This window comes from Oreochromis niloticus, linkage group LG3, assembly GCF_001858045.2.
Source record: "Oreochromis niloticus isolate F11D_XX linkage group LG3, O_niloticus_UMD_NMBU, whole genome shotgun sequence".
NCBI lineage: Eukaryota > Metazoa > Chordata > Actinopteri > Cichliformes > Cichlidae > Oreochromis > Oreochromis niloticus.
In genome coordinates, this window is record NC_031967.2 from 22,259,639 (window position 1) to 22,286,267 (window position 26,629).

The window sequence follows — 26,629 nt, forward strand, 5'->3', positions numbered from 1 at the left end:
TTCTCTCCTCCCCTCTGCTCTCTTTGGGGAAAAACAACAACAACTCCAGCACCGTGTAAAATGCATCATCATTTTAATCGATACAATATATGTACATCCATGTTTCAGTCATCATAATGCAAGAAATCCCATCTTTACATCTATACAGTGTTCCAGTTGTATTCAGTATAAAAGAAAGGGTTAATAATCACAATAATAAGAGTAATCCCCGTGTGGTAATGCAGAAGTCTTCCAAACGAATGGCAGAAAGGGAACTGAAAGCTAATAGATCTCAATAAATGCCACTGCAGTCTCACAGAGGTCACATGGTGTTACTGTCTTGCTCTCTCTCTCTGTCTATCTCATGCTCCATCTTCTTAAACTCCCTGGGAATAAATAAATATGCAAAAATCACCACAACATGCTTGGTCTAATAATGTACATTAGAATCATGTTGCATGATTGGATTTTAACCCTCCTTCCCTCATACATGTGAACCTTCCTGGCCCCTGGTGCTGTGTACTGGCTGTTCTACTTGAAAAGGGGCCTCTTTTCCATCCCCTTCAGGTCCCTCGGGTACAAAGTTCCCTCAGATGCAGTTTAACCCCCACCCCCCTACTTCAAGTCCATCCATCTCATCCTTCTACGCTCCTTCCATTTCTTTATCATGGCGGGCTCGTTGACCTGCCTGCCTCCCCACAGTGTGGCTGCATATCAGTCCCCCTGCTGTGCTTTGTGTGGTCAGTTTCCTGGCAACAGACAACAGCAATGACAGGGCTCCAGGGCAGAGAAAGCCCTCTTTGCATTACAGCAGCTTACTATAGCTAGATAGCTCCAGAGCCCCTGATGTTCATGGTCATGGCTGGTGTGTGTGCGTGCTACAAGCTAAAAGAGCTGCCGCCGCTCCCGCTGCAGTGTTCGGGATCGCAATACGACAACGCCAGAGAGTTCAAGCAGACAGGAAGTCCACAATGGCGGCGCTTCTGAAAGTGGCTGCTGCCGTTTCTGTGTGACTCTTGTGAGGTAGCACAGATTAAGACACCTGCACTACTGCAGAATCTCTTCTCTTATTTTAAAAATATATTTTTATATATTTTTAAATCCACAAGCGTGGTTACAAAAAGGAGTAAAAATGACCCCCAGATGCTATTTACAGTAAAATATACTTTACAGCTTTACAGGTAATAAATTGTAGATTTAAAAAAAAAAGCCTTTGAAAATCACTGGTAAGATATGCGGTTAAGAGCAGTGATTTCAGCGGCTGCAGCACAGTTTTAATTGATTAGCTTCGGTCGTGCTGACAGATTGCAGGAAGTGAAGCCGCAGTGCATGTTTAAGTGGTGCGAGTTAATCAAAAAGTCCTTGTGGTTAAATAAAAGCTCTGTTAAGAGATTTACAGAAGCAAGCATTTACAGAGTGGGACTACACAATCTTTTTTTTTTTTGGGTCCTGTCTGCTTGAACTCTTTTTTTTAGCATCCATTAGCCCCTTTGTGTCATTTCCCTTTGACTTCTGTACAAATATGTAGCGGTATCCCTTTTAAAAAGCAGATCTTTGACACCCCCTATGTAAATAAACATAAAAACAAAAAATAACCCCAAACATTTTACAATCAAACACCCCCTCAGGCTTCAGCATAAATGAGCAGTAATGTTACAATACTAATTGTTACAGTGTCGGGCATGTAAATATCAATGCAGCATTTCATGTTTCTTGATAAAATCCTTGCCATTGTTCTGTTCTTTTGCCTCCTTGTGTTTATTGCTTGGTTAGATGGCACGTGGGCAGGAGTTTTCCAGATAATAACGAGTAAATTACAGGGCTGTGTTGAACAAAATAGAGCCGTGTGAGGACTTAAAAATGCAGCAGTTTCTGTCACCTTTGGCAAATTTCCACCTCCTAAAATAGCCTTGGGTTGTAGTATGAACTATTACATTGTGGTATCCTGTATATATATATATATCTTTATGATACATACAGTTGATGAATCAGGAGAAACTTTATCCATGTTCTTTATAGGAAATGGTAAAAAAAAAATCAAACTACCTTGTACTGTATTAGCAAAACAAGACACAGTTGTGCTACAAGTGCTTCATGTGTTCTTGGCACCCGTGGCCTCAGTCCACAGTGAGTCCTTCAGCGCTCTCCACAGTGAAGCAAAGTCCTCACCAGAGGTAGAGAGAGAGAGAGGGAGTCCATGCTGTGGAGCTCTGTTGCCTCCTCCACCCTCCTCCACAGCTCCCCCACCCCAACCACCGTCAATTGCCAACGTGGCACATTCCTCCCTCGCCCCTCGCCCTCCTCGTCAGGTGGAACAGTCCAGGCGACATCCATTTTCCAAGACTAAAATAAAAAAAAAACTCCATCGGGATCGGTTAAAACCAGCAAGGACGATAGGCTGCAGTAAATAATACATAAGCAGCGGGGAGAGATGGCGGCTATTTACAATCGCACAAAAAGTCTAACGTCTAATGTTGAGAGGTTGAGTCATCTAATGAAAGATCCAATTTTCTTTCTTTTTTTTGTTATTTTACACTTTTTCTCATTCAAAAAGCAACCAGACCAAAAACAAAAAAGATTGAAAACATAAAATGTCGGTAGTTTACATTCATGCCTTTGAATGTTCGCCCACAAAGCGGCTGAGCAAGGACACACAGCATCAGAGGAACGCAACGCACCCACAGGATCTGTACATTTGTGCAGTTTTCAGGTCTATGCTCCTTTACCAGCAGATAAACTGAATGAAACTTAAGACATGATCATGACACTGGAACTGTTTTTGTACCTAGCGTGAAGTTGAAGTGGCCACTTGAGTTAAAATAAATAAATACATAAATGCTGAAGATGTGCCTCTGTTTTATCCATCAGAGAAGAGCATCAGGTGATCTTTTTGTTATTATTTTAAAGCCCTCTGAACTAAAAGAGCCTTCTCCAGCAGGAGAGGCGTCCATGCAGCATACCTTCTCGGGAAGGAAAGCTCACGCTCACACTCGAACAAATCACAGGGAAAACAAACAGAAACCAGCGGTGAGATTGGTTTTTGGATTGTACATCAGCAAAATACATCATAAGAACGGTGCGTAACTAAATATACACTCTGATAGACGCTGCATACCGTCTCTACATTCTAACATTAAGTATGCTCTACCAGTTTTATACGGAGGTCAGGCTTCACAGGGCGTAGCATTCACATTAAGTAGAAAACAGACATTACTCAGACTAGAAATAAATGCATTTTAGTCAGTGCACTTTGCCTTTTACAATTCAAAGTCACCCTTCAACTACCTCAAGTCATGCAGTCCACAACATTTTTAAACTCCAGTGTTTGATTCCAGTGCATAAGGCCTTGGCAAAGGCATTTTGAATACTGTCCCCTTTTTGTTCAGAATATGTATGAATGTGGATAATAGTTCCTCCCAAAATACACGAAGGAGCTTTATAAAATTTCATCAGGCAGAAAACTGAGATTGGCAGCAGCAGAAATGGCTCAGAATCGACAGACTTCACATTCCTCCACAAGATCTAGACAGGATTTGTTTTGTTTCGTTTTTTAACAGTCCACCTCAGGAAGGCCCACTTCCCGCTCTCAACCTCAAGCAAGTCTCATAAAGACCGGGCTGAGCCATGCAGGGAGGACCTGAATACACTGGCAGGGATAACCACTGTGTTTTCTGTCCCACTGACTGTGATATCTGATTGTACATGAGGTGAAACAAATGGTATAGTCTGATCCATAGTTATTAGTGTTCATGCTGTAGTTTGGCTCTAACTTCCGTGTTCGGTACTCTGTGAAGTTCCCCGGCAGCTGTTGCTCCAGAAACATCACACAAAAATAAAGTGTGGCTCCCTTTTGACTCTCCAGCAACAACCAAGTTCAAAGCAGATGCATCAAGGTGGTGTGAGGCATCCTCCACGTGTCGGCCCAGTGAAAACATCTGAAAACAGAACTGTTTGATGCTTTCAGTGCCTTTGTGCCTCGTTTTTTTACTCTATAGTGTTTCAGCGGGATTTCTTGAATTGGCGCTATTTTAGAGATAAAACCGGCTCAGCCTCCTTTACAAGTGCGCTGTTTCTCATGGCTCAAATTTAAGGAGGAGTTAAGGAGAAGAAGCCTTAGTGTCATCGGACCCAGCGTCCAAGGTCTTGCCTTCATTATGGGGATAATATACAAATATCCTTATATATAATCTATAATATTGTGGAGAGTGTAATTCAGAATTAGATGCAGAAGAAAACATGTGTGCATGTTTCATTTTAGGCATTGAGCACAATTAAAATCTAATCATCAAACTTGTGTTTCCTTTAGGATCAACTTAGCAGGGACTTTTTTGCCCTTTTGCATCATTAACTTTCAAATGCTCAATGAAAATCTAGCAAATGTTACCAAAGAAGAAGACACTTCGAGTCACATTCCTTCACTCCCGCTCCAATTTATGAAAGGATCTACTGCTAATCGACCCCCAGCCGGTGACCGATTAATCTGATTACTTTCCAATTCTGCAAGGCTTTTAGATTCGGATCCAGTGGTGAAGGTTTACAAGCACTGGCTTGTGGCTGGTATTAATTTCACGCCCTTGTCATGACAATTAAGAACGTAAACCATTACTTTAAAAGAAACAAGTTAAAATCAAATACAAGTCCATTTTTCCATTGTAATTCATGTGTTAGGAGTTTCTCCCCTAAAAGTTATATTTGCATTCAAAGACACATTTCATGCAAATGGTACAACTTTTTTTTCTTTTTTTTTTTCCGAAGAAAGAAACACATATTTGTTTTCTATATGTTTATATCAAAGAAGAAGCTTATTTTCTTTTTTTATATATATATATGTAGTATATATATATCAGTTCACTTTTTTCTACACTTTTCTAGGGCAGGCACCGTACACACACCGGGTACAGAGGCATGCCACACTTGCATTGCTTTTGCATTCTACAGTTGGTTGGCTGGCAGGCATAATGTCATCCAGGCAGTGCTGCATTTGGTGAGTGTCTGCACCAACTCTGAACACACACACACACACACACACACACAGGCATTTTCTCCCTCACTCTCCGAGTCCTTTGCGTCACACCCATACAACCATACATTATGTGCAATTTATCTCCAGCCAGTCCAGGCAGCGCCACACTGCCTAGATGACATCAGATCAGGGGGCGGGGGTCTACGGCTGATTTGACAAGCTTCAAATGGAGTAGTAAAAGCAGTGCAGCAAGGCTCCTGTGGCACATGCAGAGAGGGGCCGGGAATGGATGGAAACTTGGGCAGGATAGGTCAAAGGTCAGCGGAGGGTGTGCAGGGTTCAAATGGAGGGTGCATGGTCTAGCCCAGGGTTGCAGACAGATTCATGAATGGGAGGTAGGAGGGGAAGGAAAGCAAGGCAAGAAGGGCCAGTGCTAAGTTTGTGACAATTACATCTGTATTTTTTTTCCCTTTTTATATATTATGTGCTTTTTTTTGTTATGTTTTGCTTTAGGTTGGACTTTTTACAAATGGTTTAATAACATAACTGAGGCTCAGAGTATGGATGGCTGAATCTACTGCTGGTCGTATGCTCGGAGGATGGAGATGGAGAGAGGTGTTATGGGAGAAACTCTGACGTTCGCTACATGAGTTTTTCAGTTTTTCAGCTGTATACACAATATAAGTACATGGAGGAAAGGGAAACACTAATGCCAATAGATCAGATAAAATAATCAACTGCTGTTTGTGCTCAGTCATGTACTGTAGGTTTGTGAGTATTGCTTGTAGTCTTACTCAAGTTGCTCCCCAATAACCTGGATTAAGCAGGCGGAGTGTAGACTGCAGCTACTTTGTAATTGTCGTAGTTTTGACAGTAAAATTTGCATATTTAAATGAAGTTTGTTTCCTCTTTAAAGTTATAAAATTACTAATCATCATTTAAACACTGAACTGTATCCAAAGTGTTAGAATTTACCTTGATTCAATCAGTAAACAATTTTAAAAGTACACAAAGAAAGTACTAATGTTTAGTCTCTGTATACTTGATTCAGTGAGAAAGGTTCATCGCACACAGCTGAGACTCGGTCTACTGTCAGACCAGAGCCTCATCAAACGTACACATACACACAGTCACATATTCACAACACACACATAACAAGCTCTGACGTGCAGCTATATCTCATCTTGGGATCTGTCAGTGTGACACACCGCAGCGAGAAAGCGCCACCCTCCTGTCACCGCAACCAGTCAGAGACCCTCCCCACAGCTCCAGTGAGAAAAGGAGGTGATTCATCGATCCAGGAGAGAACATAGAAAAGGGGGGGTTGTTATCCAATCGGACCATCAGTGAGGAGAGTAAAGAGGAAGGTGTGTGTGAGGAAGATGCGCTGTGTTTATTCATGATGCAGGATGCACACAGCACATGTTCCGGTAACCATCCTTGCCATCCCTTCTCGCTCACTGTCGGGGTCAGTAACACACTCTCGCTGTGCTTCAATATGGTGTCTTGGAGAAGTGGCTAGAAGCCAGATCACTCGGTTTGTGTGTCTGTTCACACACCAAATCATTTTTATGAAGGAGAGTGTGTGCTAAAAACTCCCTTAACCCTTTTTTGAGGAATCTATCTACTCCCCCCCGGTCCATGCATTGCTCTATCCACCCACCCCGCATAGAAAACTGCACTCTTGAGCAACTAAACGTGATTTTGCTGTGGGGAGGGAAGGTTTGAGGAGAGCAGAGAAATATAAATGAAAGGGAATGTTGATCAAAATCACATTTTCTTGATGCCAAAGGGGCTGGGGAGGGTGCTGAGATGGGGGTGCCAGTTAGATGTCTTCTGAAAAAAGCCAATTTTTCTCTCCCGCAGGTGAGAGGGAGGATTAAAGATACAAAAAATAATAGATTATTAATAAAAGAAACAAACTTTTCTTTAAAATGTCAAAGTATAATACAAAAATCAACAACAAAAAAAGCATAATAGTAGTAAAAACGTTAGTGACTTAAGGGTGAAATAGTAGAAGTGTTAAGTCATACTCAAAGTTATCACTAATGACACAAAATAAATAAAAGCTGTCAGAGGAGAGGACGTGGTCAGGGCTGTCAGGTGAAGGAGGGTCGTTGCTCTCTCTCTCTCTGTCCCTCTCTTTCTCCATCTCCAACTCTCCAGCTCTCTCTCTCCCTCTCCCTGTCACCTCTCACTCCTCACGAAGCTGCAGGCGATAGCGGGTATGGCGGATCTGGAAGAAGAGCCTCTCCAGCGGCGAGCGGCTCATCCCGGGTAGCCGGTAGTCTTCGCTCTGGCCTGTTCTGCGGAAACCCAGCGACTCGTACAGCTTGTGGGCGGCCAGCTTCACGGCCGTCGTGCCGAGGACCACGCCGGCGTAGTTGTTGCGCACGGCGTACTCCAGGACGCGACGACCCAGCGCCTTTGCGATGCCTTTGCCGCGGTAGCGAGAGTCCACCGACATCCGCCGCAGCTCGACCGTGTTCTCGTCCTCGTGGCCCTGCGCCGCCACAATGCCCACCACACGACCATCGAGCACTGCCACCCAGAAACAGGAACCTAACAGGAGGAAACAGAAAACAAAATCCAGTCTTACTGCGAAAGCAAGAATTATAATGGACATGCTTTACCAGCCTGTTAGCCAAGCTTAGTGTAAACACTGCAAACAGCCAACTGGGATCTCTCCAATGTTAGTGGAGTTGAACCTGCTGAGAGCAGGTGTTTGGTTTTTCTTTACTGTCTAAGTTTCTTCATTTTGAGGGTTTTACTGTCTTTGGGCTCAGCCTGTCAGCCTTCTCATCCTATTAAGCTCATAGCTCCACATTTGTATTCTTTACTCTTTTAGAATAGTTTTACAGTTCAAAATAATCCATTCTTACACCCTGGATAGGCTGTCTGTCTCTGTTTGGACCATCTTTCTTCTGATTGGCCACCCATATCAAACAGGAGGTTTGAATAGCAAGCGACCATATTTAGGTTATCCTCTCTCTAGGTTGTTAAGAGCAGAAAACAGAATGTCTGAAACTGAATATTTAGCTGCACATACACTGACCTCATTATTTAGCATCACTGTAACAGTCCATGTATGAGAGGAAATAATTAACTTTGACATGAAGGTGAAGAACAGGGCCTGTGATGGTGATCTTTTTGTGTTTTTGGATCAATGATGAAGGTGTCTCACAGTCAGCTGCTCCAGTACACTGCCATGGCTTTGATCATATATCAGACCTCTGAAATATCTCTGCATGGAACACAAAACAAACAGTATAATTGTCTTAAACTCTTAAACAGGATATGAAAACTATAACTGGTTGCAAAATAGTTGGATGAGGCAGTTCAGCACCAGGACCTGATCTCAAGATGAAAGTCGCGTTGCATGGCTGTTGTAATGGCTTAAGGGCTCTGGGTAGAAAAAACAAGGACTGGAAAATAGAAAAAAGGGGATGCGGGGAGCAGCTGAATGAGCAGGTCTGACTGGAGCTTAATAACGTTAGCCACTCAGTGAGGACTGCTGATTAAAAGTGCAGGCATGACAGAGCAGTCACTTAAAGCTGACAGCATACTGGAGCAGAGACTCTGATGTCAGATAGCAATTAAAGATGAGTTTTGGGGCCAAAACACTGACATGTTACAGATGCTTATACACTATCAGGGACTTTCTGCATCTCAGGATTAATCAGACTCTGATGACAGACAGACAAAAACACTCAACGCATGTCCAGGCAGACAATGAGGTTTGACCGACATAGAAAAATGTCAGCAGACAATGCTCCTCCACCACAGAACCACTAAGAGCTTGAATATCAGCCCGTTTTACTATCGATCTTTATTCCTGCTGCAGTTTGTAAACGGTTCGCTTTGATACAGCACGATTGTTCCTTTTCCCCTCCTTTGAAACTTTTCAGTGATAATAGTTCAGGTTCAGAGGCCAGAAGGATGTGAATCATCCTGACTGTAATTTAACATTAGTTTAAATGGTTCAGAGGTAGAAAATTGTGCTATTCATAATGTTTTAATGACACTGTTAGGAGCCTTGAAGCTTTGTGACTTTTAAAACCAACATGACAATGCATGTGCATGCCCTTGCAGTAATCTTTCAAAGAAAAAGACTTTCTAAACCTTCTGCTGTGTTGCATAACTGTGGTCAGATAACTAACATCAGCAGCACTTATTCCATGTGCTGGCAGTCTTTCTGTGGTTTTGTACTAAAATGCCATCTGTTTGTGACAGACAAAGTAAATCTGACTGTTCTGTGATCGGCAGGGGCCGAAAAATCTGCCTCCATCTGTTCATGAGCTCTGAATCCTAACTCTCTCTCTTTGTCCTTACTCTCACTTTTTATGCCGTTACACACAACATCTCCCTCTTCTCTGTTTGCTGCTCCTTCACACAGACACGCACACTAAACAGGTGGTGAAATTGACATCATGCATCAGTCCCACGTGTTCGCAGGGATTTGATGGCCCTGCAGGCCTGTGTTAAGCTGATCCAGAGGCTTCTGTTAGCGAGTCAAACAACTGTGGCAACGGGCAGCCCCCAAGTGATCCCCACTCTCCTGGTGCTGACATTATAAGCTGGAAGCCCCTCGAGTTTCCCCAAGTGTGGAGATGCTGCAGCCAAATTGGATTTAATTATCGGATATAGAAACAATGATGGGAACACTTTGCAGACTAGAAGCGATAAATCAGAAATTTTGTCTGCCTCTCTGGAAATGTGGGTCAGATGACTGTGCAGTTTGCTGATATCACAGAATATCACAGACTATATTGCCAAAAGTATTTGCTGAACTTGCGTGACATCTCATCCTTAATCTATAGGGTTTAATATGATGTCGGCCCACCCTTTGTAGCTATAACAGTTTCAGCTCTTCTGGGAAGTCTTTCCCCAAGATTTAGGAGGGTTTAGTTTAAACCATTCTTCTATAAACACATTTGTGACGTCAAACACTGATTTTGGATGAGAACACGTGGCTCACAGTCTCTGCTCTAATTCATCTCAAAGGTATAGTGTTGGGTTGAATTCAGGACTCTGTGCTGGCCAGTCAAGTTCTTCCACACCACCCGCTCATCCATGTGTTTCTGGGCCTTGCTTCGTGCACTGGTGTGCAGCCATGTTTTACCAGGAATGGGGCATTCCCAAACTGTTCCTACTGGCATCCTATCACAGTACCACCACTGAGCCATACTTTAAGAAATGTTTGTAGTAGCAGTCTCCATGCCTAGGTGCTTGATTTTATGCACTTGGAAGCGATTGAAACACCTGAATTCAATGATTTGGATGGGTGAGTGAAAACCTTTGGCAATATAGTGTAATCTCTTTCTGGATACTCAAGACATATATGTTACAGGCTCTACTTCCAAAAGAAAGTGAGATCCTGCAACATGCTGCGAAATATTTAGATTTTCTATCACTTAGTTGTGACGAGCCCAGTGAAATTAGCAGTTTTTGGCTACAAACTGGACACTTCTGAAGCGGTGGCGGAGAGGAGGTCACTGATGAGACTGTTGGCAATGGTGTCACCCTCTAACACAATACATCTGTCTGGCAGAGAGGCCAGATCTGTCAGATATTATTGTTATCATTAATAATTTTATCATCATTGCAGCAGATGTTAACAAATGAATTTCTCAAATCTGGAGTAAATACAGTTTTTCTTATTATATTATGGGTTAATCTGTGATTCTGAAGTGGCCGTGGATGTGAGACAGATCAACTGGATAGAAAAAAGCGCCCTGTGTGGTTAAATGTGGCTGGTAGTCTGAAGTCCTTCGAGTGGTCAGTAAGACTAAAAAAACATGTAAATCCATCCAGTCGATATGATCTGAGGTAAAGTGTCTCAAAAACAGCCGGAGAGATTGGCGTAAAGTTTAAGTGAAAAAAAAAAATGCACGTGACAAACTACTGAACAACAGCTGGAAATTTAATCAGGGTTGATTAAAGTTTGGAGGAAATTCAGTCCAGATGTGTTGATTTAATGACTCAAATGTCTGACATATGTTTGTTTGCAGCTGGTTTAATTAGAACGTGTTATTCAAAGAGCAAACAGCTGAGAGGGTACACTGTACACCCGTCCCTTTGACCTCGTCCTCATTGCAGTTTTGGTATGATATGCTGACGAGGGAAGCCATAGTGAAGCACTCTTTGCTGTATTAAGCTGTTATTTAAGAGAGCTCCCACTGATCAGAGGCTTTGTCTTTACTCGTCACGTCTTTGTCTTTTACTCGTGTCCTCCTAATAAGTTATCAACTTTGCTGAGTCCTCACCTGACACTATCACAAGTTTAAAATGTTTTTGAGTTTTTACAGTACTTCAGGAGAGTTAAACTCACGTTGGAAACGATTGAGCACAGCAGCAGAATAAATTTAAAGTTTGGCATCTGGGCACTGAAATGTTGGAGGTGATGGAGGAGCTTAAAGAGCAGGCAGTGAACTGGGGCAGCAGGGGCACTGACATGTCAGAGGGGAAGATGGGAAATTTCAGCCTGTTCTGTGTGGCTCATTAACTCACCGAGTGTCGTTTGGCATCTGTGACCTGAATCTGCAGGCTACGGCATAACTGAGAGGGCCACTACTATAAATTGGTCATTTTACCCCGCAGTGTTACTTTTGTTTACCTCAAACTGTGATCTTTTCGTAAATCTAACCAAGTTTTTCTTTTTCTTTTTTGGTCCAGTAAGAAAAATAAAAGTAAAAAAGAAAGAAACAAGAAAAATGCAGGTTAACCCACAGGGTCCTGCCTGAGAAATTTACAGCTCATAACTCCTAAGGTGGACTTTGTGGGTCCAAAAGCTGGAGCGTTATCTCTACGCAGCCAGTCTTGGCTGGTGTATTAAAGGACAGCTTGTTCGTAAAAGGAAGATCCGATCCAATCTGAAAAACTGGTACAAGATGAGAACATGTTGGAAACTTAGCAGTTTAAACAGACAATTTGGGAAAAGTGTGCCTGATGACCTTTTTTTTTAGTTCTCTGAGTCAAAGACTTTCCCTGTCTTAGAGTTTGGAAGGGTCACCATAAAAATATTTGAAGGCAATAGTTAACTAAAGCTGTAAATATCTGTCTTCTACACTCTTCCACTTTTCTGCTAAATATGATAAATAACAATTAATTTAGTCTTTCAAGGTATCCCGAGTTAGAAAGAGGGAGTGAGTGAAGGAGGAACTCGTTTTGAGAAAGGCGTTAAGCTCTCTGATGCTCCTGCAGCTGTTTAAGAGTGGAGCGGTACTACAGTGTACCGCCTATGTTTTGGTGTGTGAGTGTGTGTGTAACTGGAAGGTTGTATGAATGAGGTTACTCAGTCAGAAAAAGGAGTTAGTCAAAGAGAGCAAAGAGGAACAAAAAGAGAAGAAGTCATTCAGCTGTCCTGTGTGAAAGACGCAGCAGCAGAGGAGGAGGAGGAGGAAGGCGAGCATCTGAGTTAACAGTAAAAGCGATGAGACTGAAAGGATCCATTATTGCTGCTAGGGCATACAAACGTAAAGGAGGGGGTCTGCCATTATTAAAGGGGGAGTGGGGGGGGCATGGAGAATACAGATGATGTCAAGATAAGAAATAGATTGAGCAGAGAGTGAAGGGTGAGAAAGGGAGGAAGAGCTCCGAGTTGTGGAAATCTTTTCTCTCACAAGTAAGAATCTGATTACTGTATTCTTAATGCGGCAGATCTAATTTCTCTCAGTAGCTCACAAGGATATTAATAATCCTCCATGCATGCGCGTGGGAGTGTTAGATACTGGCTGATGCTGCGATATGAACCCTCCATTAAATTTTAAATTACACACATACCTACAAACTACATGAGCACATAGACAGGAATGGGCTTTATTGTGTGTAAGAAGATTGTCCTGGAGGCAGGGCTCGGTCTAGACGCTGCCTCGCTCTGCTGGAGCTCACTCCTCTGTGAAGCGAACAGCGTATTAACACTTTTTGGGCGAAAGATCGGCGGCGGCTTGGATTTGGGCGTGCTTGCTAATTGTTTAGGCTTCTAGTCACCAAAGTATTTCTTTCTATTTCCCTGCAGAAGGCGTCTCATTGCTGCAGGGAACATTAAAGTCAATTTAAGCAACAGTGATTTATGGCTTTGGATTGAAAGTGTCGTATCGCCGCGCGATTAATCCGGCCCCGCCAGACATTACATTTCACGTTTCTGCGGGGAATGAGATCTCCCTGTGGTATTCATAAGGTGCTTTATCAGACTGTGTTATACGATTATTTTTCTTCCCTACAGTTCTGGTCACATTTTGTCACTTGTAGTGCTAAAAAAACACACATATGTTGCGCTTTGTTCCACTGGGTAAAAAATCAGCCTCTTTTACTCTTGAAATGTGAAAGATTTTACTATGTATTTGGCACCAATCGAACAGCAGCAGCTAAAAGGGCAAACAAGGGTCTCCTAGTGTGTGCTGTCTATAAGTTTGTACAGTTTCTGTACACAGTGGCTGCACATTAGCATAACTGCTCCACATATGGTTAACCCGTTAAAGCCTGAATCATGAAATAAATGCCAGAAACTACATTTTGTTGAAAATGACAAATTAAAAAATATTAATTAAACATTAATTTGCACATATGAGTTTCAATTTGTAATATGTATTGCTTAAAAATTTATTGTGCAATTTATTACAGTTTTTCAAGGGGAAAAAATCACACTGATGATGTAGAAGTCTCAAAAAGTCCCCAAACCTCATGCATTAAATATGATATAAGCGTTAGGGGATTAAGGCAATAAGTCTGTGTTATCTTACTTTACAAGTCTCTGTGCATTATGTTTATATGGTTGGGGGGGGTTCCAAGTTATTTTGTATACATAAAAATCCCTTAATACTGTTTTATTTTCACTTTAAAGCAAAAAGACTTGAGGCAGAGTCTCTGTAATGCGCTCACACACAGATACACTGTACTCCTCAGGTCAGAGTGCATGCTGGGAGTATGGATTAACCTGTCACGCACAGCCACACGTCAGCAGTATCTTCCTTGGCCACGGGCAATGAATGCTGGAAAGAGGTGACTGTCACACAAAGGACACGCTTTCCAGATGTGCGCGCAAGCACTCATCAATGCAAAGCAGACTGATGCGCCTACGTGTGTGTTGTCACGCTTTATGAGCACACACCCAGAGGAACTCATTACGCACGCCTGACTGTTCGTCTTGCCGCCCGCCTGTCCGCCAGCACGTCTCCATGTTGTTTGTACGCAAGCGTGCGAGTACGCGTCCCTTTTCTTGCACACTTATGCAGCGCTTTAATGCGCACGTGCCATCCATCAGCGTACAGCTGCTGCTCCGACCGCCCTCTCTCTCGATCTCTCTCTGGTTTGATTCTCGGGGTCAAAGGTCACCCGTGTGGGCTTCACGACCGAACGCAAAATGTTAATCTAACCCAGAGGTGGGCGATTAATTTTCCCGAGGGGCCACATGAGAATCTGTGACTGTTGAACTCAATAAGCTGAACTCAGTTCTGCTCAATATTAATTTTTATCTCTTTTTAACGTTACTGGAGCTCAAACCTATTACATCTACATTTATTGTTCCTTTATAAATCGCGACCCTTAAACTGCAGACTCAGTCGTAATCTTCATGCACGTAGTCTCTCGCCTATTGATAACACGCTCCTCTGTAATGAGCGAGTCAAGACGGCGAGAAAATACACAATGCGAAAACTAATGAAGCCGCTGACACGCCATCTAGTCTCTCTGACGAGCACCTTTGTTCGCCATTGATTTAAGCAGAATGTAAAACAAAGGCTGGAGGTAGCGAGACTGCAATCTATTATTAATGATGGGATCGACTTCCTCAAAACACTGAACCGACAAGTGGCAGATGCTCACGTGTTTTCAGCGAGCAGGAAAAATTAAAAGACGAGCGTGTATTCTCCAGGTGACACGCGTCCAGCAGACCCTTTAAAGGAATCGTGCTTATGATGGTACTTAAAACTGAAGCATGTCCTAGTACTTAATCAGATATATATTATATTTTTTAAGTAATGTGTTATTTATGTGGGCACAAACCCTCAAACTGGTAAAGGAAGGTGTAAGTTTAAGGGCATCTAGCTCCAACATTAAAAGTACGAGCAAGGCTTTGAGGTGGTTTCTAAGATGTGCTGAATATTTTGAACCTGGGACCAAATAAGTGGATAAAAGCAGTCTGAGCCCCACTCAGCTGATTATGAAATCAGAGCAGCACCATCTCTGAGGGCAAAGACTTTTCATGTCCGCTGCTTCTTCTGGAGCACAGACTGGGAGTGTTAGACATAACAGCGTGCCACCTGCACCACTGAAGGCCAAAGAGGTGTTTGCGTATTTTCAACAAGTCAAATAAGGACTTTTCTAAGCGACGTTTCCCCGGTGTTGACTCGAGACATGAAAAAGCATTCACTTGTGGCAGAGATAAAATGGAATACAAGGCTGTATTAGCTTTCTTTCTGCTGTGGAAATTGTATTATTTTTTCTTTGTTTAAGTGGAGAAAAGCCTTATAACCATGAACCACTTCTGAACAAATTTGGGAATATATGTTTTTCCCTAGTGACCGGTGATTGCCAGCTGGTTGCCAGGCAGTCTCCAGACCTGTGTGCATCGTGTTGTTGTGAAGATTTTCTAAATAAATCAAATCTAATTGAACTTAATGATAATGTAGATACATTATCAGGGAAATAGTGCACCATACTGAAAACAAAACTTATCAGATATCCAAATAATGATTAAAAATGTAACATAAGATATCATTTTGATTGTAAAACTGTGAAAATCTTCACGTTTTGGTACTTGTTCTTGAACTATGGAAGCAGTTTGTGATTAATAGTAAGAATTGTAATAGCCTGATGATAAACTGTTTACTGTAGCCAGTAAAGAGTGTTTTTCATTTCCCTTCATGACCAGCGACATTTCTTTGTGTCTGCCAGAATTCTAGATAACCCAGCTGTTCCACCACACCTGCTCCTCTTCAGCACAGATGAAGTATATAGAAAAGGAAAAGGAGTGATACAGGTGTGAGGGTGAAAAAAAATCCCAGAAAGATTGAGGAATAGTCGAGGGAAGCATCCAAAGAAGCTCATTAATCTAAGATATCTCAGCTGATGTGCATGAAATTTCCCATAGAGGTTCCTTTGTGTATCGCAGTTTCATTATGGGCCACAACTGGACATGACAATCACAACATTGACTGGACCGACACACTTTCTGATGCGCTTCAGTTTAATGTAAAACACATGTCGCTCATGCTCTTCTCAAGTGTGATACCAGTCAACAAAAACACTCCTGTCGTGGGTGCAGACTGTGCAGACTACAGTAACAACCAGCTGAGCCCAAATTTATTGGGAATTTTAAAGTGATAAGGAAGCTAAATTGAAATTTGTGAAGAGCTGCGTTTGGCCCAGAGGCCATGATTGTGACACATCTGGTCTATCTGCTGGCCAGCAAGCCCTAGATTTATCTTCCCTCCCCACACGCATAAAGTAAATGTTATATTTTACAACACCCCTCCCTCGGATGCCCCGTTTTCTCGCCTCTTTCCTTCACACATTCTCTCTCATACTCTGTCTCCCTCATTCTGTAGTTCAGTCCTAAAATAAGGACCGGTACCGGCAGAGGAAGCTGCGCCCTCACCTGCAACCGAATGAGCTCAAACCTCCCCCATCCCTCTTCCACACACATGCATAAATGTATAGACACACTCATACAGGGCTACAATGAGATGAGCAGGTATTTTAATGTCCGCTGCCTCATGGAGACCCTGCAGTGATCATGACGCCTCATTAAACAGCTGCTATTAATGAGTGGGTATCTCGCCTCACCAGGGAGTTTGGTTCAGTGTCTGCTCACACCCTCATTTCATTACACTTGTTTTTTAGGCTGTAAGCGGCTTTAGGATGACCTAAAGTGATACATCAAGTAACGACTAAAGAGGGGATAAATGATCCGACTGCTGCCGGGACTTTTTTAATTACTCAAAAAAAAAATCTTCTAGCATGCTTTGACTGCTTTGGAGATCTTTGGGTTTGAGCAGTAGAAAGGCTTAATAATGGCAGCTGTAAATTGCACATAAATGCACAAATAATAACTGTAATAAGCAATCAGTCACACAGCTGGGTTTTGATATCTCTTGGTAGCTTCATACTTAAGCTCTCCAACATGTAGCAAATAATAGTCTCAGCACTAAACTTCATTGTATTATAGCCCAGCTGGGTTGTTATTACAAAAGTTTTAGCTGCTACTTTTTGTTAAGAAACAAAAAAGATTTTAAACTTTCCGAAATGAAATGTCTAGATGTGGTCAAAAAGAAAAGTTTGTCAAAAAATAAATAAGATTAGCGTTTATTTCTCCTGTATCTGTTAAATAGTTTCTGCAGCTGGTTAGTCTTTTGTATCTGAGCTCATGCTAGAAGTTTCTTCCTGTTAAAAGGGAGTTTTTGCTCCCCACTGTCGCCAAGAGCTTGCGCATGTGGGACTGTCAAATTGTTGTTTTTTTCTCTCTAATATTACAGCTGAACACTGGGAGGGCCAAGATCTCTGTCTAAATAAATAAATAAATCTGGGTAAATTCCCAGATGATTAAACATGCAACTATTATGCTGGTAATACCTGGAATGAGTAAAGAAAATCAACAGCCTATTTATGTAAGATAATTCATAATTTTATTGGGGGGTTATATTGGCTGGGTCTGATTATTGGGGGGTCATAACCCCCTAACCCCCTGGAAGTTACGCCCCTGACCTTGGGGCAGCTGTTTTTATTTTAGCTTATAAACATTATTGTGTGTTTGTATGCAAATCAGATAATTTTTCAAATAATCCGTGAATCAATTTAATTTCAATTAAGTGGCATTTTTGTACCAGATCTGTCCAGGGTGTACCCCGCCTCTCGCCCTATAACGGCTGGGTTAGCCAGCCCACCACAACCCTGAATTGGATGGATTTAAATAAGCCTCCAATCTTTATTTAAGACACCCGTACATATTTAACCTCTCAACCATTGTTAGCTCAATTTACTTCACAACCTGTCTGCCTGCTCACACACACACACACACACACACACACACACACACACACACACAGTATTACAGGTCTGATAAAAGCAATGACCGCTGGCCTTAAGAGGCTACAGAGTGAGTGATCACAGGAAGTGAGAGTATGAATTAGTGTAGTTGTGCCATGTGGAGAGGGATATGTGTCTTCAGTCAGCAATCACTTTTCTTTTATTACTCTGTGGTGATTTTGTGCTTATTGGAGTTTATTCCATTCATACTTTATTTCAGTGTCACAAAGAACTGAGACGGCATTTTTCTCCATGTCTTCCTGTGTTTGGCTCTATCTTTCTTCTAAAGGAGCACATCTCATACATCCCCATCATTCAAGGTGAAAAAGAAAACAAGCATTATGAAATTCAATGTTGAGTTTCAAACTATTTGACCTCCCACATTCAGTAAACTGTCTGTCGAAACACAGAGAAGCCTCGAGCACCAGACACACACTCAACATTGTATCACTTCCTATTTGAAGTCCTCGAAGACACACACACATTATTAAACACAAAAGTCCTTATTTGATCTCTTGCAAACTCTTAAACGCTCCCTGTCAGACCCTCCCACACAGACACAGCTAACTCGTTAGCTACTTGGCTCATGTAGACAGCTACAGTCCACAGAGTTGGTGTTTGTGTGGTCGTCAAGTAAACCTCAGAGATGAGCTCGTGTTATTTATCTTGTGATTTAACTGCAAACAAGCTAAAATATGGCATGATCATGTTCTTTTTTGTTTTTAGACACTTTGATTATCTTATTGAAACTTTCTTTGTAGGGCCCAGTAGGTTGATTTGACAGTTTATTGTACAAGTCCTTCTGAAATTCAGGGACGATAGCAATATAGGTGTTCAATAAGAAATATAGTAATAATAACAATAACTAACCTGTTTGTTTTTTTCATTATTCTCATTTTGTACCAGGGAAAAAAATAAATTATTAGCATTTAAAAAAATATTTTTATCCCTTAATCACAGTTTTTTAAATATTTAAGCAGCAGCAAATGAAATGTAAGAGATAAATATCATCCAAGTGCCATCAGAAAATGTCATTATGTGCTTATAGGGTCATAGCTGTCAACAAATCAACACCATGTTTGGCCAACGTTGCATTAAAGAGGGCTAATTACTATTATATGTACAGTGGGCTGTGTGCATGCTCATGTTTACTCTTAAACTCTGTTAAAGTAGCTTTGCATTATTCACAGTTTAATATAATCCTTATTTATCTTATACTTAACCTTGGTGCAGTCCCTCAGTGCACCCTCCCCCTTTAAGCCAACTTTCTTTTGATTGGCTGCCCCTCACAAACAGGTTTGAACAGCAAGTCGGTGGGACTTCTGTGCTCACAGCCAGAACTGTGACCCTGAGATGACCATATTAGGAATATCCCCTCTCTATGATGTCATAAGAAGCCAAAGAGTGCAAATAATAAAAACTATGCAGACCTCCTTAAATTAATACACATCCAGTTTTCATTAAGCAGTAAAGTGTGTGTTTGCATTAGAGCCCGTTCCTCTTAGAAAGAAGCTGAATTATGTGATCTGTTTTCAAGGCCTTTAAGTTCAACAAGTTCCCCGTTATTGGCCAAATGTTTCCTCCTCTATATAACCACGCACCCCTACGTGCTATGCCATTCTGTACACACTTTAAACAAAGCACCACAGTGACGTCAGCGGTGCCTCTCCATCAGGACCGCGTGCTGGTACCCAGGTGTTCATCCCCGTGGGCCCATTCAGAGTGCATGGATATAATCATTAGCATTGTCCAAGAGCAGTGGTGCCTGACCCCATCTAAACCATCACAGCCCTGCAGCAATAATGGGAATGCTAAATTGCATTTGTGTATGCACTGGATTACCAAGCCAAAGGGCACAATGTCAGAGAGAAGCAGACAATGGTGGGGGGGGCAATTGATGAACACCTGCTTTTTATATTTGCCACGTGGTCTGGGTTAACAGGGAATAAATGTGTCCAAGAAGTTAACAAGGCAGGGGAATGTGTGAAAAAAAGTGTGTCACAGGTGTACGTGGCTGTCCGTCGCTGCTGCCCGGAGTTAAACTCCCGAGGAGAATGAATAGTCAGAGATGACACCAGAGGTGGATTGATTTTTCCAATTAGCTTTAGTGGAGGAAATGAGCCTTGCCGACACCGAGTGTACTGCAGAAAGTGTATCAGCAGTCTCCTCTGCACGATCAATAGCCCTGTGATGCCACCCCCACCCACCCCACCCTTTACCCCCCGCCCCCTACCTCAGTGTCCAAGCGGAGCCCAGAGAGGAAGCGGAGTGGGGGAAGGAGTGGAGACAGAGATATGGGAGGAGGGGTGAGAAAGCAGGGAGACGACCTGCATATTTGATGATTTGCCTCTGCATCGCCTGAAGACTCTTAAACACAGCTGTGTTTAAAAAGAGCATTTTTGGGTTTTTTGTCTTGTTAAAAGTTACAGGCCCGAACTTTTCAGTGCGCCAATGCATTTTTTCACCCACTAACTGCATGCTGGTGATGGTGGAGCACTGGGAACTGACAAAACTACACACATTTTGTGTGTCTGTGTGTGTTTGTTTGTGAAAACAGTGATGTGTTCCCTGCCTCTTACCTGTGGGTTTCATGTAATATGCATCTATGTCAGCCATGTCCGTGTGCAGAGCACAGTCCAGATAGTTCTGGATAACTTTCCTGCTGTAGTAGTAGCGCGCACCCATGAGAATGAGGGGTGCACAGCAGGTCAGCGTGAGGGATTTGGTCATGTAAAAGCACATTACTATGGAGAAATGGAAGAAAAATAAACAAAACCTGTCAGAAGAGAAAATCACATGTTTGATTCTTGCCGGAAATCGACCCGTACACACACATACACAACAAGACATCTGTAAGCATCAATATCAGGAACAGCTGAATCAAATATTTGGATAACTTTTCACACAAACCCGCGTTCATCAGACTGTGGAGTAAGGCACGTTAGTGCATTTTCTGGGGGACAAAAGTTAACAGGACGACAGTGTTTGTCCTGCCTGAGGAGAGCGTGTTAGTGCTGGATTCATCCAACCAGTGCAGTCCATGTTGGGAGTTATTAGTAAGATGTAACGCTGGGGGGCGCAAAGGGAGACAGAAGCAAGCAGGATGGATGCTGCGCGTAGCATGTTGCGTGCCATGCAGTAACCTAGTTGCTACTTTGTTCGCTCATCTGCACTCCAGGTGGAGCGAAACAGAAAGCGCTAAAATGCGTGGGGCAGTGAGCTTCTGCTCAGACGAGGTTTTTAGTATACAGGATCAAATTTGGTTGGAAGGATCGAGCACGAGCCAAATTATCCAAACAACAAAATTAATTTGGGGGGGTATGTGAAGCAGATTTCGTGCGATTTTTTTTATTCTTTAATGTGCGTAACGGTACAGGTTGTGACCCAAGGCGCGTTTACCTAAACCGGCAACATCAACAAAAAGCCAAACGAGATGTGGCGCATTGACTGCTGTGTAGGGGCGGAGGTGGTGGTGGTGGCGGTGATGAGGAGGCGAGCGGGGGGGAGTGCGTGCGTGCGTGTTCATGTGTGTTTGTGTGTATTTGGCGGCGCGGCGGGGGAGTGCTTTTTGGGTACGTGCGCGCACCCTTTGGGCCAATCCTCAAATTCATTCAGTCATTCATTGAAGCACCGGCATGTCATCACATCGGTTAAACACATGCACCATGCCGCCTGCCATGCCTTTTGTTGGCGTGTAGGAGCAGCGTGCCCGGTGTGGCACAGTGTGAGGCTGCTGCTGCTGCTGCTGCAACAGCCTTTTTCTCAACTTAACTGCACATCGCCCACAGAGCCACGACAACAAAGAAACATCAGATTTCTGCATGATTTTGAAGGCAAGTTCCTCAAAGGAATCGCTTCAGGGCGCAGACCTAATAAAAAACGCGCAACAGCGACATTTACCTGCGCACATGAATCCATGTTAGAGGTTACATTTGAAGTTTTTGAGATGCGTATGACCAGAAAAAAAAAGTTGGTCTGAAACACACATAAGCTGCACGGCACACGGGAGTGTGAGGGTACTTACTTGTCAGAAGAACGTATAAAAACTGGGTCTTGGGCTGCTGCCAGAGCCCCCTAAAAGCTGTGTTGGGTATCCTCTCCATAATACCCTCGTAAAAGATGCGGCGTACCTCCTCTTGATCCCCGCGCTCAAACTCGCGGATAAAAACCACGTCTTTCCTCACATCCTTAGCCTCGGCGGGGTTCAGAGGCGCGCTGGACGGAGGAGAGCTCCACAGGATCGACTCTTTTTTGGTCCCATGTATAGCATCGTGTTCATCCGCAACAATTTTAGTCTCGCAAACCATTTTGGGAGACGAACAATGCATGCAACTGGCCGCAAGAAGAAGAAGAAAAAAAAGTGCAGTTCGGAGAGAGGGAGGGGGAAAAAGAGTAGGTAGTAATGAGAGTGGGGGAAAAATGGATGATTCGTGAGATTTTCTTAAAAAACAGCGAAACGATGGAGGGGGGGTAAGACGAAAGGGGGATGTTCTGCTGCAACCCTGAGCGTTTCCGAAGACCAAGACTTGCCGGTGTAAATCGAGCGGTATTTATAAGCGAGCAGGGCGGGTAGATTCGGGTTCACGGGGTTGGGGTGGTCCTCCGGCTGCACAGATTGGTAGAGGCAGTGCGCTGTTAGATACTGATGGACGAGGGAGGAGGGAGGCTCGCTCATTCCCTCCGCATCTGAGCAGGCTTATGTATGTGTGCCAGAGAAGTGTGTATTTTGAGAAAGTGGGCCCGCGAGGAGGAGAGGAGGGGGGGTGCGATGGCGAGATTGCGTAGAGAGGCTGCTTCTGAGCAGTTCTGTCTTCGTGCTGTCTTACAATGAGGAGGATCCCCGATTTGGTGATATACAGTGGCTGCGAGAGATGCAGCACAAAGGCGCAAGGTAAAGCGGGGGCGATGCGTCAAACAGGAGGAAATCCTAGCAGAGGGGAGAGTGCAGATCACAGGGAGAGATGGAGAAAATAAAACTCCTGTGGGATTTATGAAGTTAAAGGGTGACTGTAGTCGCAAGTAATAAATCTGTGGCAAAAAATGAAAGACTTTTAAGCCAATCGGCTGGCGCCACTGTTGCTGTTGCGCAGATAGGAGGCTGCTATGATAATAAAGGGATGGGGAAATGCCCTGATGTGATACGGAAGCATTAATATCCTCATAGATTCAACAATAAAGTGCGAAATCAGCTGCCGGTCAGCCTAACGCCCGGCGGCGGCTCTCAGTGGGCTGTGTGCAGCCTCCTCTGCCGGTTGACTGACAGCTCTGCTGCACTGCAGTGATTCCTCCACAGCTTCCCTCCGCTTTGTCACCCAGCTCCTGTCATACATCACCCCCAACATGGACATCGTGTCTCGGCTTACTGCGCATTTGTAACCTGCCATTAACCGATTTGCCGCCAAGTCGTCGCGCATCAAGCAACGGCGACAGCGCCGGCTTTACGCGCGTCCGTGGCAGCTGTGATGGTGAGGATGATGATGGTGATGCTTGGTCTGCTCCTTTGTTGTCCCCCCACAACACTCCCTGTGTGTGACTGCGATGGTTATTGTGCAGAATCAGCAAAAAGTTTTATTTAGGCGGTTTCTGAACAATGATTAGAGACTAAAAAGTGTCACCACCTATCAGAGGAGGCAAAAAAAAAAATCCAGTGAGAACATATGATGATGTCATACACTCTAAAACTATAACAACCATTCCTTATATTAGTATAAACATTACTGAGCATCACCAAACTATGTCCTGGTTTCCTGCCGAGCCTTTCTCGCGCTATCATCAGTAAAAGTTGAAGCTCAGCGGACGTGGAAGATTTATTTTGGCTCGCAGCTCGCAGCTCTTTGTGGAGCCACAGTCGCATACTCAAAGCAAACTAGTTTGAACTGGATCGTCAGCGGCAACCTGCGATTGATAAAGCTGCATCCACCCCCACTCCCTCCTCTTTAAGGTGTCCCTCCTCCTCCTCCTCCCACCCAGAGAGCAGCAGAGGAGGAGGAGGATGAGGAGGAGGAGGACAGGTGGATATCCTGCAGAGTCACAAAGTCTGCTCGGTCCGGACGTTTGCTCTGCAAACATGCGAGAGATGATTTTTCTTTGCACCAGCATCTCCTCTGCAGCGGCTCTCACTGTGCCGGGTGGAGGATGCTCTGGGCATGCGCAGTGCTTCTCTCTTTTTTTTCCGCTCGACTCCCCGGCAGTGCTGCCTTCAGGTACTGTAGGCAAAGGTAGAAGTTGTAAACACAACATATGCGACACCGTCACCGTTAAAGAACATAATAAAGATCCGTGTTTATGATCTTTATAAATCTTCTGTTTCATTTCATCCGCTCACTTTGGAGACTCGCTGCAATGCAGTTTGTCTGGCTTACTGCCTGCTTTCTATTTTTGTTTAAATATCTTCACATTAAAAATCAAGAAACACAAAAGTGCAGCAGTAAATGCTGTGTTTTGCATGCACATTAATAACTGCACTGTGCAGTCAGACCTGTAATGAGAGCAGCAGGTGTGTGCTCTGAGGGGGCTCTAATATTGCTCTCAAGACAAAGTTTTAATTGAATGTCCAAAGAAGACTTAAAGGATATTTATCATTTCAAACAGTCTTTCCATGAGGTCAGAAGTTTAACTGAGACATCGAGCTTTGATTGATGAGGTGCAGGTTCTTTTATGAAACATTTCCAAAACGCTACATCAAAAAAAAGAAATCATCCATCCATTCTCTTCTGCTTATCCTTTCAGGGTCGTGCTAAAAAAAAAATAGCACATGATAAAATGTTCATTTTATTCTTAAATGTGCCAGTTAGAGTGACATGAACCTTGCTGGTTGCATTCGTGGTCCTCAGATGATGAACCCTGCCAGTTTTAGTGACCTCATCACATCTCCTGTGCCGTCCAACCAAAATGTCAAATTTGATGACCGTGCTAACAGCATAATGGATGTTCACAGGCAATAATCCAGTAATCAAAGTATGAATTCATATCAAAATTGAAGTTTTAAAATTGACATTTTTCTGTGTGATAATTAGCGCTGCTGCGTCACAGCAGCAAGGTTCCTGGTTCTGCCCGGTGTGTTCACCATGAGGTTGTTTAGGTTCTCTCTGGTACTCCAGCTTCCTGGAGACCCAAAAGCAGACGTGTTGGGAAATTGGGAAAATTTTAAAAATGTACTGGTTAAACTTGTTTTTAGAATCCTTGTGAAGAAATTTATCCTAAATTTATAAACCACAATTTGTGACTTTCTGCTGATGTTCTCGGAACATTTTTAGAACTAATTTTATCCTGTTAGGTTACTGTTTATTTTCCCCTATAATGTGTGGGTGATCTGTGGGTGGGGTGTGGGTGGTGTCTACAGGCAGTCACACTGCTGTTTGTTGAACTGTCAACATAACAGATCCAGACCCACAATAAAAATAGCAGCTAACGGTTGTTCATCTCAGTAAAGTTTTCACACTTATCTCACTCAGAATTAACGATTTGCACCAAACTTCACATACAATCTAATACAGTTTTTTCAGCCCTGCATTATTTGTCATGCACAATTTTTGAGTTGCAGCTACTGCAGATTGTATTTTCCCTGGAGTCAGCTTCACAGATGAAGGCATCACGTATGTATCTGTCCTTGTAATGCGTGGAGGTGTCTGAAGCACTTATCCTTAATACTTTGTCCCCTTCCTTGTGCTTAGTGTTCATGTAAAATATATGAATACATTTGCCTCTGAAAAACTAGATTGTGCGTTCACCTGAGCACTAACAGTGTATTTGAATGGTTCAAATACTGAATACTGGAGGTTAAGTTAATAGCTCTGTTCTGTTCAGTCCCCGATCATCCTCCTCTGTCACACTAAACCTTTACGTCCTCCTCCACTACATCCATGACTCTCCTCTGAGGTCTTCCTCATTTCCTCCTGGCTGGCAGCCCCACCTTCAACATCCTTTGCGCAGTACATCCATCCCTTTCTCAGCCTTGCCGTTCAACCGGTGCCGTCCCTCTGAGACACTCATTTCTGTCTCTCCCAACAAAAAGTTTAACATCTTCAACTAAACCAGCCTTCCTTTCACTCTTGCTGCGATCTTTCTGTCATAAATCACCCCTGAAGCTTCACCCCCTACCTGCACTCCTCTCTTTGCTGCCCATTGCTGTGCATGGTTGACTCCAGGTGTTTAGACTTTGAATGTTTTCATAGCAGATCATGTTTTCGAGCCATCGACCTCTAGGTTACGGGTGCAGCACACTTCCACTGCAAAACCCTGCCACACCCACTTCTACCAGCACACTAAAAGTACCAATTTTGCAACCAGGAAGAAAAACAAAGCCATCTTCAGTGAGGTTAAAAATGCAGCTTTAGCCATTTTTTATTGTTAACCTCACTTACTTATTCTAATTAGGTGATCCAGAAAATTCACGTTGCTAGACTTTTAGTCTAAACGTGTAAATCTTAGTAAAGTCAGCAACAAAAGTCCTCAAAAGCTGAGAAAATTCTAAATGTATTGAATTGTGTTGCAGAAATTTCAAGTTTTCTCTGCATTTCCAGCATTATTTAAAGCTTCACCTTCAGGTCAACACAAATGTCACTTTTAAAAGACATTTCTGCGTTTTGCAGCTTGTGCACTCTGCAACACAAAACAGCAACATGCTGACTGTGACCTTCAAATGCCATCACACAATTCAGTGTT

The 26,629-nt window shown here is 43.1% G+C and overlaps 1 protein-coding gene across 1 annotated transcript; it reads right to left on the reverse strand.

Moving 5' to 3' along the window:
- Nucleotides 1–51: 51 nt before the first annotated feature.
- nat8l (N-acetyltransferase 8-like) lies at nt 52–22,806 on the reverse strand. The gene is made up of 3 exons (XM_003447536.5): nt 21,990–22,806; nt 20,545–20,709; nt 52–7,504 (listed from the first exon to the last, which is right to left on the reverse strand). The coding sequence occupies exons 1-3, from the start codon at nt 22,291–22,293 to the stop codon at nt 7,137–7,139; spliced, it is 837 nt and encodes a 278-aa protein (XP_003447584.1). The 5' UTR covers nt 22,294–22,806; the 3' UTR covers nt 52–7,136.
- Nucleotides 22,807–26,629: the final 3,823 nt, after the last annotated feature.

Bases quoted from the DNA above. Each gene is read 5' to 3' on its own strand.
- nat8l (XM_003447536.5), bottom strand. From the start codon at position 22,293: ATGCATTGTTCGTCTCCCAAAATGGTTTGCGAGACTAAAATTGTTGCG. The intron at 20,710-21,989 runs GTAAGTACCCTC...ATTTCTCCATAG, and splicing joins TTTATACGTTCTTCTGACAA to TAATGTGCTTTTACATGACC. The intron at 7,505-20,544 runs GTAAGAGGCAGG...TCCTCCTGTTAG, and splicing joins ATATTACATGAAACCCACAG to GTTCCTGTTTCTGGGTGGCA.